The 17,209-nt window shown below is 38.5% G+C and overlaps 1 protein-coding gene across 2 annotated transcripts in view; it reads left to right on the plus strand.

Moving 5' to 3' along the window:
* The window catches only part of NKAIN3 (sodium/potassium transporting ATPase interacting 3), a 333,648-nt gene extending 322,072 nt beyond the window's left edge, over positions 1-11,576 (plus strand). The window contains exons 6-7 of one of the 2 annotated variants that reach the window (XM_030237690.2): positions 5,572-5,655; positions 9,359-11,576. In XM_030237690.2, the coding sequence (XP_030093550.1) occupies positions 5,572-5,655; positions 9,359-9,372 (98 nt within the window). In that variant the 3' untranslated portion in view covers positions 9,373-11,576. The remainder of the gene's footprint in view (positions 1-5,571; positions 5,656-9,358) is intronic. The other variant, XM_030238107.2, reaches the window with a different exon arrangement.
* Positions 11,577-17,209: the final 5,633 nt, after the last annotated feature.

Below are 17,209 nucleotides of genomic sequence, written 5' to 3' on the forward strand. Positions count from 1 at the left end.
TCAGATATACTTAGTTTGAATTGCATTACTGAAAAATAACATAAGTCACAGCCAGCTCTGCTGAGATGTACGGGATAGCTGATGCCCAAGCTGATAAGTATTTAGAGACAGTACAGTATAGCATTTTCAAGCAGAATGGAAACTACTCCTCATCAACTTAAACTTTGAATGTGGGTTGGCAGATAGCACCATGTCAGGAAAAATGAATGTTCTCTAAAGCCTAAAGGAAACAATTTATACATACCTCCAGTGTAAAGTATATATATATATATATATATATATATATATATACACTGAATTAGTGATAATAAACTTGTAATAAAAATTACTTGATAGCAAATACTTTTCTACATGCTTTATGTGTGATAACCATACTTTTCTAGGGACTTTTACCATGTAGTGGCCAGGAGTCTTGAATGATATGAAAGTGACTGAAAAATACCTACTTTTAGGGGGAAAAAAAACCAGCCAAACACCAGAATCAGTCAGCCTTCCACTTAGTTTCAGTAATGGGATGGTATGGCTGTAAATATCTTTCAAAGGCATGGCACAGAGAAAATTTTTGGAAGATACTTTCAGATTTGGAATGACCGGGGTGCGGGTCTGAGTTAACAAGGTTTGAGCAATTTTCACTTACTAACATTGTGGATCTTCTTCATACTTCCTTTAGCTTACTGGGCAGTCATATCCTTGGAGAATAAATTATACTGATATCTTGGATATCACATCTCTGGTAAAATGAGGACAGAGTTCAGTAACAAGGACCATAGATAAAATTTCCATGCCAGGGCCCTTTCCAAGGCAGCTTCTAAGAGGATCCTTCTTTCAGTGCCACCCTGTAGAGAAGTGGTACTTACATGTTACAAGGCAGAGCAGTTTTTTAAATTATGATCACTGGTAGAGACTAAGAAGAAAATCTGGTGCAAATATCTTAATAATTACTGTGGAACACTGAAACATTCCCCTTCTAGCTTCCAGTAATAAAAACTTAAGTAAAAGGTTCTCTCTTAGTAATTTTCTACCACTTTATCCTGTTTTAACCTGATTACCATCTGCCAGTACTTTATAGAGACAGAGAAGCAATCAGAGTGCCACAAAGGATTACTGATATCTCTTCTTCTCACTTTCTTAATTGTCCTGCAGACATTTTCCCTCCTTTAGTCCTCTACTAAGGAGAAGCTATTCCTGTGATCCTGCAATGGAATGTGTGATTCTTCTGCTACATGGCTTGGGACTTAGGTGCTCAGGCTTAGTATGAAGAGGGGAAAATGGGTAGTATTGGCTCCAGACAGATGGCTTGTGCAGTGAAGGGTGAAAGGGCAGTGGATCTCTTGAGGAGAGAAGGCAACTGAAAAAGCAGTTTTTTCAGGAAAAACCATGCTTATCTGGAAAGTTTATGTAAGCTATCAGCACAAACATTGGAAAGTCAAAAGTTTGGACTTCATGCATGTAACACTGACTTATCATCAATCCCCCAGTTTTGCTTCATGTTCCTAATTGATTTTTGTTCTTTTCTGCTAGTTACACCCTCCTCAGTTGCATGCCTTTTCTTAATGAATGTAATTAATTGATATATTGCCATTCAATAAAAAATCTCAGTTCAAGGAAAATACTTCAGTGCAAAATAGTATTTAGAACCCCAGAGGTTAAGAAAATCTTCTTTCCATAAAAATACAAGTTTGAACACCTGCTGAGAGTCTGCCTCTCTCTTGGAAAGGAGACAGCTGAAGGTGACAACCATTTGAGCCATCAGCTTTGGGGCTTACTCCCATTTATAAAATGGAGAGGCAATGAATAGAATATAAGGTATTCCAGGCTAAGGGAGTGCAGGATCTCCTAAGAACTGTGCTATTGCCATACTGCTGCTCAGTTCATACCCTACACCTCCTGACATGCTCAGAATTTTCCAACTTTGAAATAAGAAATTAGTAACATACCAATGAGCTGACAAGCTCTGGCAGCTGTATGCACAGGGCCTGCCAGCAGGTCAATGGGATATTGCCAGAGAAGCTGAATTCCAGATGAGAGGGTGGAAAAGGAGAAAGGATTGGTTTTTTTCTGAGTTCTGATTCTCTTATGCTAACTTCAAAGGAAAGCAAATTTTAACTTGCATATGGGTGAATGAACTGGATAAATAGTAGTAAGGCAACCCAAAATGTCATCTGCCCAGGAAAGAATAACCCTCAGAATTACAGATGACAGTGGGTACACTTTCTTCAGCCAGCAGCATACTGCCCTTTTCTCACTCGGGCAGATTAGGACAGCCATTGCTCTGATATGGCCCGTGAAAGAATGAACATCACTTTAATGGACTGCCTGCGGTGAGCAGCCAGCACAGATTTGCACTTCCAAGCACAGCAGGTAGTGAACTCTAAAGGAACATTTCACACTGGCCATTAAGCATCCAGCATGACCACAAAACTGAGGTGACACAAGGAGAGAGCAATTCCCTGGGAATAGGGATCATGTTTTGAAGCCAGCTGCAGATAAAATAACCAGCTTCTGCTGTAACCTGCTATTATCTGTGGGATGCTAAAAAATCCTCTCCCTGGGATTTTAAGTTTCTCTCTGTGTGACTGTAGTTAATGACTGGACTACATGGGGAGTTTGTTATTTAGTGACTGAATATCCCTACTGCTGACAAGTTGTGTTTGTTGGTTTGGTTTGGGGTTTTTTTTTAATTTAAAGCATAGTACTATAGAATTGTATAGAGCACGTTTTTTCAATTGAACTTTCTTCCAGGCTTATGCAACTTTCTGAAGCTATTTAGTGCAGTCCTGTGAACCTATGGCAGAAATTATACATAATCCATTAACCAGGCAGAAATAAACAAAGCCAATTATTTTATATCATCCCTAAACCAATGTTTTCCTCTTGGAAAACCTACATAAATGTTGCAGTTATTTACTGTTGGCCAATTAAATAGAGGTTTGTATGCGTCCAAAAATTCATTCAATGTAAAGTTTGAAGATATTTGATGCTGAAATGTACATAATAATGTCTGTGCCTCCAACGAAAATAAAAATTAAATTTTCTGTGTTTAATGGCCACTTGTGGTCTTAGTCCTGAAAGACTACTAATTATAAGGGATGAAAATACCAGGTAGAATCAAAATTAATTTTTAAAACTAGAAGTAACTTATAATTCAAATAATTGATGATGAATCTTCATATTAAAGAGCTGTAAGCCATAAAATATAGTGCATAATGAAAAATGGCACATTCCATTGCCTTGTGTGATAGAACAGCTTCTTGCCTTGAGAATGAGCTTCACATAAATTTTAAGGTGAAGTTCAGCTCTAATGCTGCATAAGATATCTTGGATTGCAAAAGAGAAAGCCTGAGCTAAACAGGCTTGAGCAGCTCATCTCAACAGTTCCTGGATGGTGCTATTAAATATATTCTCCTTGTCAGAACAAAGACACCTCTATATTGTCAATCATTAATGCATCTCAACTTTATTTCTTGCTCAAGAAGATTTGTTGGTAGAAAGGCTAGTTACTTTTAATTCTCTCCCTGCTTACAATTGCAGATTATTCCTGTGATTGCAGAGATGAATGATGTGAGGTTCTGAAGTGGTGAATTGCCTCAAAAACATTCAAACATTCCTTTTGCTCCTTGGGTTAACGTGTGCTCAATTAAAAAAAAAAAAAAAAAAGACAAAAAACCCCAATCAAACTAAAAAAAAAAAAAACCAAAAAAAAACCACTGTGGACATAATTTCTTCTAAAAAAATATTATTTAGTAAGTGTGTAATGTATTAGACATCTAACATTTAGCTCTGAGGTTCCCAGCAAATGAAGGAGATTGATCTGTTAAAGCATGTCCAGAGGAGGGACACCAAGTAGATTAGAGGGATGGAGCAACTCTCCTATAAGGAAAGGCTGAGAGAATTGGGATTTTTCAGCCTGGAGAAGAGAAGGCTTCAGGGTGACTTAATTGTGGCCTTCCAGTACCTGGAGGGAGCCTAAAATAAAGATGGAGAGGGACTTTTTTGAAGAGCATGTACTGACAGGATGATTAGACCTTATGAAGAAATTCTTTGTGAAACTGAGATGGCACTGAAGAAGATTGCCCAGAGAAGCTGGATGCCCCATCCCTGGAAGTGTTCAAGGCCAGGTTGGATGAGTAGCCTGCTCTAGTGGAAGGTATCCCTGTGGCAGAAGGGTTGGAACTAGATGATCTTTGAGGTGTTTTCCAACCCAAACCATTCTGTGATTCTGTGGTTTAAAAATCAACTTTTACAACAGTTCATCTGCAGCTATTTCCTCTGAAAGGATTTGATCCCACTAGTGCTGAAGTAAATTTTGATGCATGTTACAGCATAGAGTGACAACATTCTGAAGGAGAGCTGTGACCTGAAAGAAATACAGTGGAAAGAGGAGGTGCAGATAGGCTGGGACGGGCACTCAGGCTGTGCAAACTCTTCAGCACATTATGTCCAGCTTTAAGAGAACAGTCTTCAGGAAGCAGTGATGCTGCATGTTTGAAGTTCAGTTCAGTATGATCAAGTTAAGTTTTTAGCCATTTCTGAACTCAGGAGGAAAAGCAAACTGAAATCAACAGGAGCATTTCCACAGATTTCAGTGGGTATTTTATTAGTCTGTAAATCTCTAAGCTTCATTTTCCCATCACCTCACCCTGGATAAGCATTCTTGGTCTACCTAGTGCACACATTGACTGGGAAAGGACTGCTTTGTCACTCATTGCTCATTCAGCAATTAGCATAATCAGTATCAGAATTCTGCTCAGGACTTTCATCTATGTGCCTATTTATAACAAGTGAAGTTGGTTGCTTTCCATGTAACCATGTGATTTGTCAGCACTGGACATGTCTGCAAAAGGCCTTTTGAAATCACTAGAATAGTCTTTTTCACAAACCTGCTTTTAAGATTTCTAGAATAGCATGAAATTTTGGCCTATTGGAGCTGCTTAAAATCTTACCAAAAAAACAAAATACAAGACTCAGACCAAAGTGTCTTTTTTAAAAATCATTATCACCATAGAAGGGACTGAAAACTTCTCAAGAGCACATTATTTCTGACATAGAAAGTAGAAGGATTCTGAAAAGGTGTCCTGACCCCACAAGTTCATCCAGAGAAGATGCTGCTGCTTTTTCATATTTAGTGATCACACTGTTTCCATTGCCTAAATTTCTAAACACTTATAAAGGAGTTTAAGGGGAATTATTAAATTTTAGATACACACACACACACACACTGATATTTCCCTAAAGAGAATCAGCTATTTTACCCCAGAGTGGTTTCTCTTTACATGCTCTGCACATCCATGAATGCTCCTTTTGCACACACACTGGCAGGAGTGTGTATGTCTGCTCATCCAACTGCTGCCTGATTTTCTAGGCATGGGACTAAACAGACCCCATGGAAGACAGAGCATGGAGACTTTTGTAAGCAGTTTCCACAGCATCTTTATCTACTTGCTTTATTTCTTGTATGCAAACCTGAGCATTATTTTTTTTTTTTTAATAAACATAATTTGTCCACATTTCTTTTTCAGTTGACATATTTTTATTTCCATTTGTTCATTTCTGGAACTGTTGTATTTTCAGTTGATTTCATAGGCGGACTTGACACATACTCCTTCCGACAGCCCCCCCAGGAACATGTTGAGTTAAAGCCTGTAAAGCCTGTAGGTAAGGTTCTGGTCCCATGGACCACATTAATCCTTCTAACTGAACTGAACTGAAAGCTAACCTTCTCCTAAAATAATTTGGGCATCAGATTACTGATAATTTCATTATATTTTAATTAGAACTTAATTAAAAATTAATCCACATAACACATTGGAGTAAGGACACTTTGTCATTGATGGCATATCTGCTAAAGCGGGAATTAGGAGATATCACCATGTCTGCCACGTCGTGCCTCATCTTAACACAAGGAGAGGCTCTCACTGAAGGATGGAATTGCTTCCTTGCTGAATTTTTAGCAAGAAAAGAGCTGGTTTAGAGATTCTGTGGCTGCAGAAACCTTAATGAGATTAACCCATTTATAGAAAAGCAGTAGTTTCTACATTTGTCTAGCTACTGAAAAAAAAAGTTTTGCTGAAAAACTTCTTGTCAGCTTAAAATCTATCTGTAGAATTTCACTGGAAGTTAATTATCTCTCTGTCATCACTTATTTGCTGAACCATAAAAATCATTTTCATAGACTCTTCCTGCTTTGCTACCTAATAAGGTTGAATGCATATCTACTCTTTTTATCTGGAAAAAAAATTAGGATATGGAGTGACATTACTAGTATATGCATTTTGGCAGAAGCTCATAGAACTTCAAGTAGATGGTTTTTCAAAGTATTATTGGTAAAACAGAAGTTGTTAATTTGGAAATTCTTTATGGCTGGAACTTGTTGTGATGTTGCTCTCTGTCTTTAAATTTACCTTTGGGCCTTTCATGCCTCTTAAATGCAGCATGAAATGCACACACAGCTGATTGACTGAAACTGATTTAATGACTCTATTTTACTTATCAGTTAACAGAATTAGAATGGGTTGAAGGTTTTTCCTGCTATATGCATGTGCTCACATGCTAGGAGTTTTAATTTAAAATGGACAATTGCTAAAAAATTGTTTGGGCTTGGAACTCGATACCTGAACTTTGTGACTTTATTAATTTTTGCAGGATTATATTTTTTGTTCATGATGCAGCTTTCGATTTGCAGAAATAAGAGACAAAATTTTACTGAAAATTTGTCCAAATATTATGGAATATGAAGGCCCAAAATTATGGTGTACATCAGAGCAGGAGCAAATAACACATTAAGACAACTAAACAAAGTTATGACTTTTGACTAAGTACAAGCTCTACATTGAAGTCTACATTTCTTTAGTAATATTTCATTGTCTATTTTGCTGCATTTTCTGTGAGAAAGATGACTGCAAAATGGGGGTTTGAATCTTCTGAATAAGCTGCTAGACTAAAAAGTTAAATTGATCTTCAGGAGCAAGAAGGCCACACCTGCAGCATTTACACCTCTCCATAAAAGATTTTAATCTCTAAACCTGCATTCAGACTAGTTTTAAGCATCAAGTGCATAAATCTTTAGTACTTTCTTAGCAAACCTAGTATAATTAAAGAAGACAATAAAAGAAATATCTATTAAATACTTACAAATACATTCCTGCAAAATATATGTAGGGTTTTTTGGTTTGTTTGGTTTTTTTTGAGGGTTTTTTTTTTTTTTCTGTAGAAGAGTCACAGCATCTGATAATTTGTTCTTGATAGGAGATTTTCAATAAGTAGCTCAAGGGATTTGGAGGTTGTTGGTGATCTTACAACACTGGAGAATAAGAGTTATCTCTCCATTTCCTATGAATGTGTATCCTTGTACTGCTGGGAGGGCCTCTCTGGCCTCTTTATTGCTTCAAGGAGTATAAAACTGGGACAGAAATGATGCTGGGTTTCCTTTTTATTGATGTTTTGGTTGTATGTACTGAAAGATACAGAGGACCTTTATCTAAGCTTGGAGGGAAATTATGTCAGTGATCAAAGTCTGAGTTAAAAGCCAAATTGCTGGAAATAGTTTGGTCAGTGGATTGTGCCAGAGCTTTGCAGATGCTTATCTCTCTGCAGCAGGTTAGACTTCTTGACTTCTTTTGATGAGTTAATTGCTGTATGTATCAGTTACATACAGTCTGAAAATTCTTAGTATCTCTAAAAAGGGACTTCTGGTGTCTAGGCTGTGCAAAACTCCATTTCTGAGAGTTAGAATTCTCTTAGAAATTAACATGAATAATGCTTGCAAAAATACATGAAAAGCCTTTATAAATCTTACTTTATAGATGAAAGCTTGGCCATATTTCCCTTTTTCTCATCCCTTTTATTTCCTTTATTTCATTCAAGAATTAACTAAACATAGCCCACTGAAAAGACAAGGCTCTGTGGTCTCATCCAAGCTATGCAGAAGACAGTCTGCTTTTATCAAGTGCTCACATTCAGTACAATGTCTGCTTAGTGATCATTAATGATTAGCAAGACTAAGATTAGTTTTCTTACTCACCTCTGAGAAGAAGTTAAATTTGAACTTGTTCCCATGGGGAACAATTTTTAATCCAAATCCGAGCGATCATGTCTTGCCTGTTTGCTCTTTGTTCTGCCTGTAACTTCATCAGGCAATGGGACAAGGAGAAGCAGGAACTTTGCTCTCAGCCATGCAGTTTCAATTAAGGTGTGTGTAAGGCAGGAGACAACAGGGGGAGTGGAAAAAATATCATTGTGTTGTGTCAGCTGGAACTCAAGCATATGGACCGTGCATAAGAAGACTGTTGTGCCTGTTTGAATCACAGAATCAGCAGCCAGGTCACTCAGTAATATTTAGAAACACTTCATGTGGAAAACAGAGGAGCATGGTGGCTAGCAGGAAAAAATATGAAGATACATTTTGGCTTGCATTAGAGGTTATTATTATTATTAATTATTATATTATAATATATGTTAATAGGATAATATCATAATCATGCTATAATAAGAAAAATGAACTAATATAGTAATGAAAATTTTAATTATAATTGTAATGGTAGTAATAATAATAAAATAAAATAAAACTGCTACAGCTTTAAGCAACTCTATCTGGACAGACACTAAATCCCTCATTCCAGTTAGGGATGTCCCTTGCCTTTTCAAGAACAATACTTATTTGTGCTTGTGGAATTGATCCACTGTATGAGAAATTATGCCAGTGGAGAGGTCACCACTCCATGATGCATCTGTGTGATCCTGTCCTGTTTCTATCTTCTCCTGAGACTTTACCCACCTTTAAATTGCTCTGAAAGACCAACATAGATTTTCCAAGGTTACACAAGTGAAAATGATTACAGGGAGAATACACAGATTCAGCAGATGTGTCCCTGTGGTAGGACTATAAATAGTGTGAGTCCAGCTAAATGCTCATGTTTGTGACCAGATCACATCAGAATTTTATAACTGCGTGAAAATATGTCTCATGCAATTGAAATATATTATGCTAAAATGAATAAGTGTGTATATATATATATAGTATATTATATATATAATCTATAATGTGTATCAATATCATATGTTTTATGAGCTTCAGATATGCTTCACCAGCTATGGGACTTCTCCCAAATGTTTTTTGCTTTTGTGGTATGCACAGTCCAAAGCTACTGCTTTGTACCCAGCCATTCATTCTTGACCATATAGGTGAGTCTCACAGCTGATGAAATTATTGACCACGTGACAATAACAAATAATAACAAATTATTATCCACTTGTTCATTAGTTACTAACCTCTCACTTTGTATGAATTTACAGCTTATAAATTAGAAGATAAATAAAATAAATGTTCATTTGTGAGTAATTCTTATATCCCACTTTTTAGGTCGAAGTAAGTAATGAACGTGGACTCAAGACTTTTGCTGCTGTAGCTGAAGAAACAGATTTTAGAAGAAAAGACCAACCTTGTGAATCATCCTTCTGGAAGAAACCCACCACATCTGTTCCTCACAGCATGTGGATTATTCTTCCCACAGGCTCAGTGTCATTATCAGCGTTGTTATTTGGTAGATCCTTGTAGATGATCTTGAATTTTTAAATGATTTACTTATATGGACACTTGTAAATTGTAAAATTTTTTCTTTTTTAATTTCAGTATTTTTACAATGTTTAGTGTTGAGGCATGAAAACAAAACAACCTGTGAAAACTAGGAGGAGGGTGCATCTTTTTCAAAAGTTCAGTATTTTTTGACTGAGAGGATCATACTGTGCCTGGTCAAGATTGTGTCAGTAAACAGTAATTTTGACTCCAAAATATGCAGCGGGAGTCAAACTCCAACAGTGATCAAGAGATCATTTCAGTGCTGTCTTTAGAATTCACAATGTCCACTCCTTGCATTTTTGAACTGCTGTATGCAGCAGGGATTGATGTATGACCCTTCTTACCCAGATGTTCAAGCACTAATGTACTCACCTAATTATTGCAACCCATGTATGACTCCTCCTTTCCCAGTCTCTTTTGCCCCAAGTCCATCTCGAGTAGCTGTCTCTGATTTGGACAAAAGTAGGATGACTGCTCAATGGATGTCCATCTCTAGGAACCCTTACACCCAGGGCTGTTTAGATGTCTGTGATTTGCACATTTTTAAACTCCTTTCCTCCCTTCTCCCAGGAAGAAGCCAAGCATGAATGTACAGTACAAGGCACCAACTGAAGCCTTAGAAGCCTCTGGGGACTAATTTTCTCTTAATTTAAAAGTAAACAAGCAAAACTGAAAAATGTGTGTAAAAATTTGTAAAGTTATTTGTAAATACTTCTAGACAAAGAACATGTATGTAACTGTGGTATTTTGTTTTCTATTCTGTCACCACTAGCATAAAGTGATACACAAAGCTATTTTCTCTGGAGAGCTGTTTTTAACAGAACGCTTTGTTTCTTTCATCTTAATTACAGTATTAAAGTGCTGTGTAGATTTCTATGCCCCAGAGAGTCTCATCTCTCTACAGAGCTTATGGGACTCAACATTGAGCAGAAACATCATGAGGGTTTTGAGTCTGTTTGTGATTTTGTACTTTTCTCAGTTAAGCCTTTCATTGGCAGGGTAGCCAGGAAGGCTGTTCCTTCTGATGTGTATTTCTCTACCTCTGCACCAGAGGCTGAACAGTTGCCCACAGAGTTCCTCCACAGGCACCCTAAGAAACGTTCAGCTGATCTAAACAACATTCAGGTCCTGAATTTTCAGTCTACTCTTCTATCATGTATTTTCAAGTCTGAGCAGGTGAGAGCTAGAAGAGAGCTTGTCTCGATTCTTTCTCTCCTAAAATCTGTGTAATTTACCAATATGAGCCTATTGGGGGTGCTAATGAATACAGTGGAAGCAGAGTCTAATATTTTCAGGTGACAAGGGTCTTGTGGTACATCCACCTGCTTTCCAGCTGGTTAACTTAAAGACCTCACCGACTTTGGAGAAAGCACAACCTGAACTTTGGTTAACTTTCCCTGAAACTGAGCATGATATAAGTATTAAGACAAAGTCAACAAGAAATGGCAACTGGAGAAAACCCCTTCTTTAGTGTTTCTTGGGCTGGATACACCTCAAATAAAATTCTTCAGCTGAACCCAGTGCTGCTCTCAGGACGGTGTGGGAAGAACAGGAATGAGCACTACAAACCCCCATTGATGGCACAGGCTCAACACACAGTTCTGGCAGGGCTCTGGAAGTTTGTGTCTGATTTTCTGCCAAGGCATGTCTGCTGGACCATGTCCTACAGATTTGTCTGGATGTGTCTAAAACCAATCTTGCTGTAGGTCCTTCAGAACTGTGTGCATGTCACAAAAAATTCAGCAAAGGCAGAACCTGAGTTCTCTTCCATTTGAAATATCTGTCACTTTTTAGCTAGGGAACACAAGGTAGTATATCCCAAATACACTTAAAATCTCAGAATCATTACCAATACAGTGAGTGTGCCATCTGTCTCACTTAGCAAACAGAACAATCCTGATTGAGAAGAATTTGTCTTCATTAGGACCAGCCAAAATGCAGACTGAAATGCCAAAGGAAACTGTCATTCTTTTCTAAACTGAGACACCCAAAATAGTATCAATCAACCTGTACACTTTGGGGTAAAAAAATCTTGAGAATAATAAATGCATTTGACTGTTAATTGCTGTGTTCTGTAACATAGTAGGACATACTGGTGAACATTTATTTAGGAAACCTTGAGTAGTTCCTTTATTTTTGCAAAACATACTCTCAGTGAGGTGTTAGGTGAGTCCCAGATCAGCCAGCTACGTAGGAAATAAATGTTGACTCTCTAAATAAACTTGGATAGTTTTCTTAAGCTTAACTGAACCATGTAATTTCAGGAAATGACTAGGTTTGTACTGCAAAACAGAATTTGCTGACAATCTTAAAATCTTGGAGATTATCAGTTGCTACAAATTGTTCTGGTGGCATTAATAAGTCATACTGTCACACTTTAGGGTAGCTGAAGACCTGTCCTTCAAACTTTCAGACTTTTTTTTCTTTTCCAAGTTTCTGTTTAATTCCAGCTTTTTAGAGAATCAGATTTGCCACAGTAGTTTAGGTGTCAGTAAAAGTGGGGGTGAGACTGCAGAAATACAGCACTACATGTTCACTAAGGACTGAGCCAGGAAACTGAACCAGTTTCTCAAAAGAGCGGCTGATGTCTTGAGGATCTGAAAACAAAAACTGTAGCAAGAAATTAACAGATTTTTGCCTGGTGCAGTGACAGACATACCATGATTATATAATATAATTTGTGGAATTATTGGCCCTTTCATATCCATAGAGATTTTTTTACATAAAATTTGAAGCTTTTTTAAATTCAATTGTGATCAGAAGGAACTCTCTACAATGAAAGACTTTACAGCTTGGATTGGCTGAAGGGTGTTTTCCTAGTGCTAAGGTATGATAGTATAGATTATTTATATTATTATATGATACAATATTAACTATTATGGATAATTTTCAGTGGACCTCTCTCAGTTAAACCCACGGGAATTGATGCCTGGTTTAATCCAATAACTGCTTTCAGGAGTGCAGGTGACATTGTCCAGAGAAGGGCAACAAAGCTGGTGAATGGTCTGGAGCACAAGTCTTTGAGGAGCATCCGAGGGATCTGGAGTTATTTAGGTTGAAGAAAAGGAGTCTTGGGGTGATCTTATGACTCTCTACAACTCCCTGAAAGGAGGCTGTAGCCAAATGGAGTTCAGCCTCTTCTTCTAGGCAGCTAGTGATAGGATGAGAGGATACAGTCTTAAAATGCATCAGAGGAGGTTTAGTCTGGACATCACAAACAATTTCTTTGCAGAAAAGGAAATAAGGCATTGGAATGGGCTGCCCAGGGAGGTGGAGATGGAACACATCCCTGGAAGTGTTTGAGGAAGGGCTGAATGTGGCACTCAATGCCCTGCTCTAGTTCACGTGGTGGTGTTTGGTCACAGGTTGGATCTCAGGGGTTTGTCCCAACCTATTTGATTCTGTTATTCTGTGTTTAAGACAATGGTATTTACTGTATATTATTAATTGGAATTTGAAGCTAGGGTATCTGGTTGCTGGTTAGCACGAGACAATACTAACTTTTCTTATTTAAAACCTGAGACCACATAGTTGGGTCACTAAAAGCCTGTAGTTCTGCACCAAATAAATCACAGATTTAAGCCTAAGCAACTTCAAGTGCAGGCTTCCTTCATTCACAGCTGCCATGCAGGGCTCTTCTCCATGTTTGGATCCTGAGTTTCATCTCTTCCTCCAGCTGCCCACAGCTCAGGCATTGCAACACCATTGTCACCTCCCTGCACCATGTTGGCAGATGCAACCTTTTTCTCAACACTGCTTCTCTGCACCCAGCTGCCTGCCTGTCTTTCATGTGGGGATTAGCAGGTTGAAAAGGCCAACCCAGCAATCTATCAAGGTCCTTTAACTGACTTTGACAGTGGAAAAACAAAAATTGACGTCCCAAACTAATTGGCTTGCCTCCTTCCAGTATCAGCCTCATCTGGTTTAATTATAACAAATTACAACCTGGCAGCTCTTTTAGACAGAAAAAATCAGGTTTGGAAAATGTTCCTTCCATGTTAAAGCTTCAATATCAGCAGGATGTTTTTCACAAATCAGTTCATCTCTTGCCTGCTATTCTGGGCATTTTGACAGAAACCTTCTTAGTGCCCTACACAGTGATGGGGTTATGTTGTTGCATGCCACAATAGCACTTTTACAGCAGAGTGGCTGGGCTGCATCCTGAGATCATGTCAGATGGGTTAGGGCTGCATAAGGTGGAGGGTGCCCTCAACAATGGAGCCCTAAAAAAGTGGTCTCTCTCCTAACTCTGCCCAGGGAGCTGACTATCCCTGAAACCATAACTGGGGGATCAGCCTGAAAGGTTTGTTAGTTTGCAGAGACTTGAGCAAACTAATAAATGTGTTATAGATAACCAGGGAATTCAGATCTGTGAAAATGGCTCCATAAAGAAGATATTTTATATCAAGACTACTGCTGCAGTGTTTGCCCCTTAGAGCTATGTCTGCATTGCATGCTGGCAGTGTGCTCCCAGCATGTCAACTCCGACCACCCAGCATTACCAGCAGCACTGAGCTTCACTGTAAGGGGACACAAGGCTGTTCAGGACCCTAAATAATTACTTAGCAGCTAAGGACACAGATCTAGCCTGTACTGCTGTTTGACAGCTCAATTTAAGTGGTGCCGTTTTCCCCAGGCTGACAAACCATCTTTATTTATCTGCTGGTAAATGATGGTTTCTTGACATAATTTCCACTTCCTTCACAGAAGTCACAGTTTGAATGATTTTCTTTGATTTTAAACAAATTAAACATCTGGATTTAATTCCTGCTTCCACATGAGTACCTGCTCATCAGTCACACAACACAGTCCTGGATGTGACAGCTTTGTGGAATAGCTGCCCTTGCATGGTCCATTGTCTGTCTCAGAACCAGCAACAGACTCTGAAGATAGTCTCACTAAGCAGCAGCCATGCATAAATAATCCCAGGAATGCAAGAAACATTCTCCTTGTTTTGCTTATTCCCCTAAGACCCAATATCACTTCTTCAAGATTTCTGTCCCAGTTTCCTATTTATTTCACACCACCCAAATGCAACCATGCTTTCAAAACACTCCTGTAAGTCAGTTCCAAGCAGATTTGCTGAAGCTTGAATTTTAAGTTGGCTGCCTGTGATTCATGAGTAATCTAATTTCTCATTTTCCACAACATTGGCTACCTGCCCAATTAGTAGAGCATCATGTACAAGGAGGGGTTACAGCATCCCCTAGCATGTGATGTATTTGGAATGAGAACTGTGCTACACATGAGCAAAGAAATCAGCTTTCCCTGTTGGCTATTCATAAAACATCACTGGTATGTTCTTGTACTGCTTTATCTGCATAGCCAGAACCAGGGTGGCAAGCAGGTTGAGTCCCAAGTGCTGGAGCAAATGGAAGACAACAACCTTGTTTAAACAACCTTGATCTCATATTTATAATCCACACTGCAATTTCTGGGTTTTTTCTTGGCAAGTAAAACTGCCTGGCTTGTAAACTTTAGCCAGACCTTCTGGTGTGTGATAATGAGTAACCTTCTATGCCACTCTTATACATACACACACACACACACACACACACACACATATTTTAATAGTCATGGTTTGGTTTCTAAAGACTTTATAATTCAAATAAATCTTTTTTCCCTAAAGTTTAGAGGAGGATGTATCTGGGCTGCTGCAGGAAGTTTTCCTCCAAGCATTTGTAGGTTTGGAGAATAACACCAGTGGAGATCATTGCCCACCCATGGAAGGTCCCCAGGACCCATCCTGGTGCCAATGGCTGGCATCTCTGGAGGAGACCCATGCTGTGACTGTCACAGCAGGTCTCCCCCTGGGCTCTGCACCCTGCAGCAGCCTCCTGAGGAATAGCCCTGGAAAGCCTCATGGGACACTTCTGCTGTGCTCTGGGGCTGCATTTATCTGGTCCTGGGCTGTGGTGCTCACTTGTGCTGTGCCGTGGTTGTGTCTGTGCTTGGCCAGACAGTGACCCCAACAAAATACGAAAAGCTGATCTCAAGAAATGAGTCCTGATGTGCTTTTGATGATGAAATATTAAATTCATGCACTCTGATAAAGATCTTATCTAAATTAGTATTTCAGCTAAGGTAAGCTGTGTGCTTGGGGAAATACTAGACAGCTATATATCTGTCAGATGTATAATATGTGTCTGATTTAAAAGGCACTTCTATTAGTCTGCCTAGTTAGTAAGAAATTAGGCTTGTAGCTAGTTTAATCTCATCAAATCTATTTCACATCACAATAATCTGGAAGGAAAAGTCAAGCCTGGACAGGCAAGCACTGAAAAAGAGATTTGGGAAAGAAAGAAATCAGACTTAGAAAAGGCAGCACACTAAAAACAGAACTCTGTAGTGGAAAGCAAAAAAACAAAGCAAAACAAAAAACGAAAAGGGAAAACATGATCTTTATTTTAAATATCACCCTGTAGCAGAATGTTCAAAGTTATTATTTATTAAAATGAAAAGCATCACAAAATACAAGCACACAAATACATATCTCTGTCATTGCTTTTCTAATAGAGTAGGGTTTCTAAAAGCTCAACTAATTTTACAGCCTGTCTTTCCCCATCAAAACCTAATATGCCAAGAAATACGATGTACAAAGGAATATTAAAAGGTTTGGCTGCTGTTCTGCTGGGCACGTTCTGCCACCTGATGGTTACTGGCAGAAATACCACCGCAGTCAGCGCTGTGCCAGAAATACAGCAAAGGGAAACAAGTAGCACATCCGAGTTGTTGGTATATATTGCTGAAATGTCAGAAGTCCCACTGGGATCAATCACTGCAGTCCCGCTGGGATCAACCATTGCTAAATCCAATCTTTGAATTATATATAAAGACAAAGCGCTGTAAAACAGATCTCCTTTTGACTGTTGAATTTGCACCTTTACTGCAAATGCACTGCTAACATAACATATAATTCAATATTGACCTGGTACTAGCCCATAAATGCCTCCTCCTGTGGAGTGTCTGTGTTTAGCTTGTTCCAGAAGGTTGCCATTATCTGGACGAACACGCTGTTATCCACTCAGAAGTATCTCTTTGCCTCTTTAACAACAAGACATAATGTTTAGTTGCAGCTGGATAACTAACATGAAATTACAGACTTGGATGTATATAGCATACATTTAATTACTGAATTTGGATTTTTCCATGACCTTAAAGTGCTAAGATAAAAAACACCCAGAACCTCAGTAGAATATGATTTTCACTGGAGTCAAGAGTTCACATGCAAAGACCAGGTTACATTTTCCATTAGAATAAATGAAACAAAGTAGAAATGGAAGCTGAATTGATGTGACCTGGAGTGCACAGTCAGTTAGGTGGTGGCCAGACTCTTAGCTGCACTAAAGTTACTTTGGAGAAAATGTTTCTTAAAATCAATGGGTTAGACTCAGATAGCTCATGCATGAATAGAAATAATCTTACTTAATCTTGGGTATTGCTTTATATAAAATATTGAAGTTTAGCAGTCCAGTGGCTTAATATTTGCAAAGGAGCAGGAGGAAAGGACCTGTGTCTCACTTGCTCTCATATAAGGTTTGTGATAATTATGCTCTTAATTTGGGCATCTCAGTCCAACCCAAAATCAGAGGAATGTGGAACTTCCCAATCCTTTGATTTCACTTCCCTGATCTT

The sequence above is a fragment of the Serinus canaria genome, chromosome 2, assembly GCF_022539315.1.
Source record: "Serinus canaria isolate serCan28SL12 chromosome 2, serCan2020, whole genome shotgun sequence".
NCBI lineage: Eukaryota > Metazoa > Chordata > Aves > Passeriformes > Fringillidae > Serinus > Serinus canaria.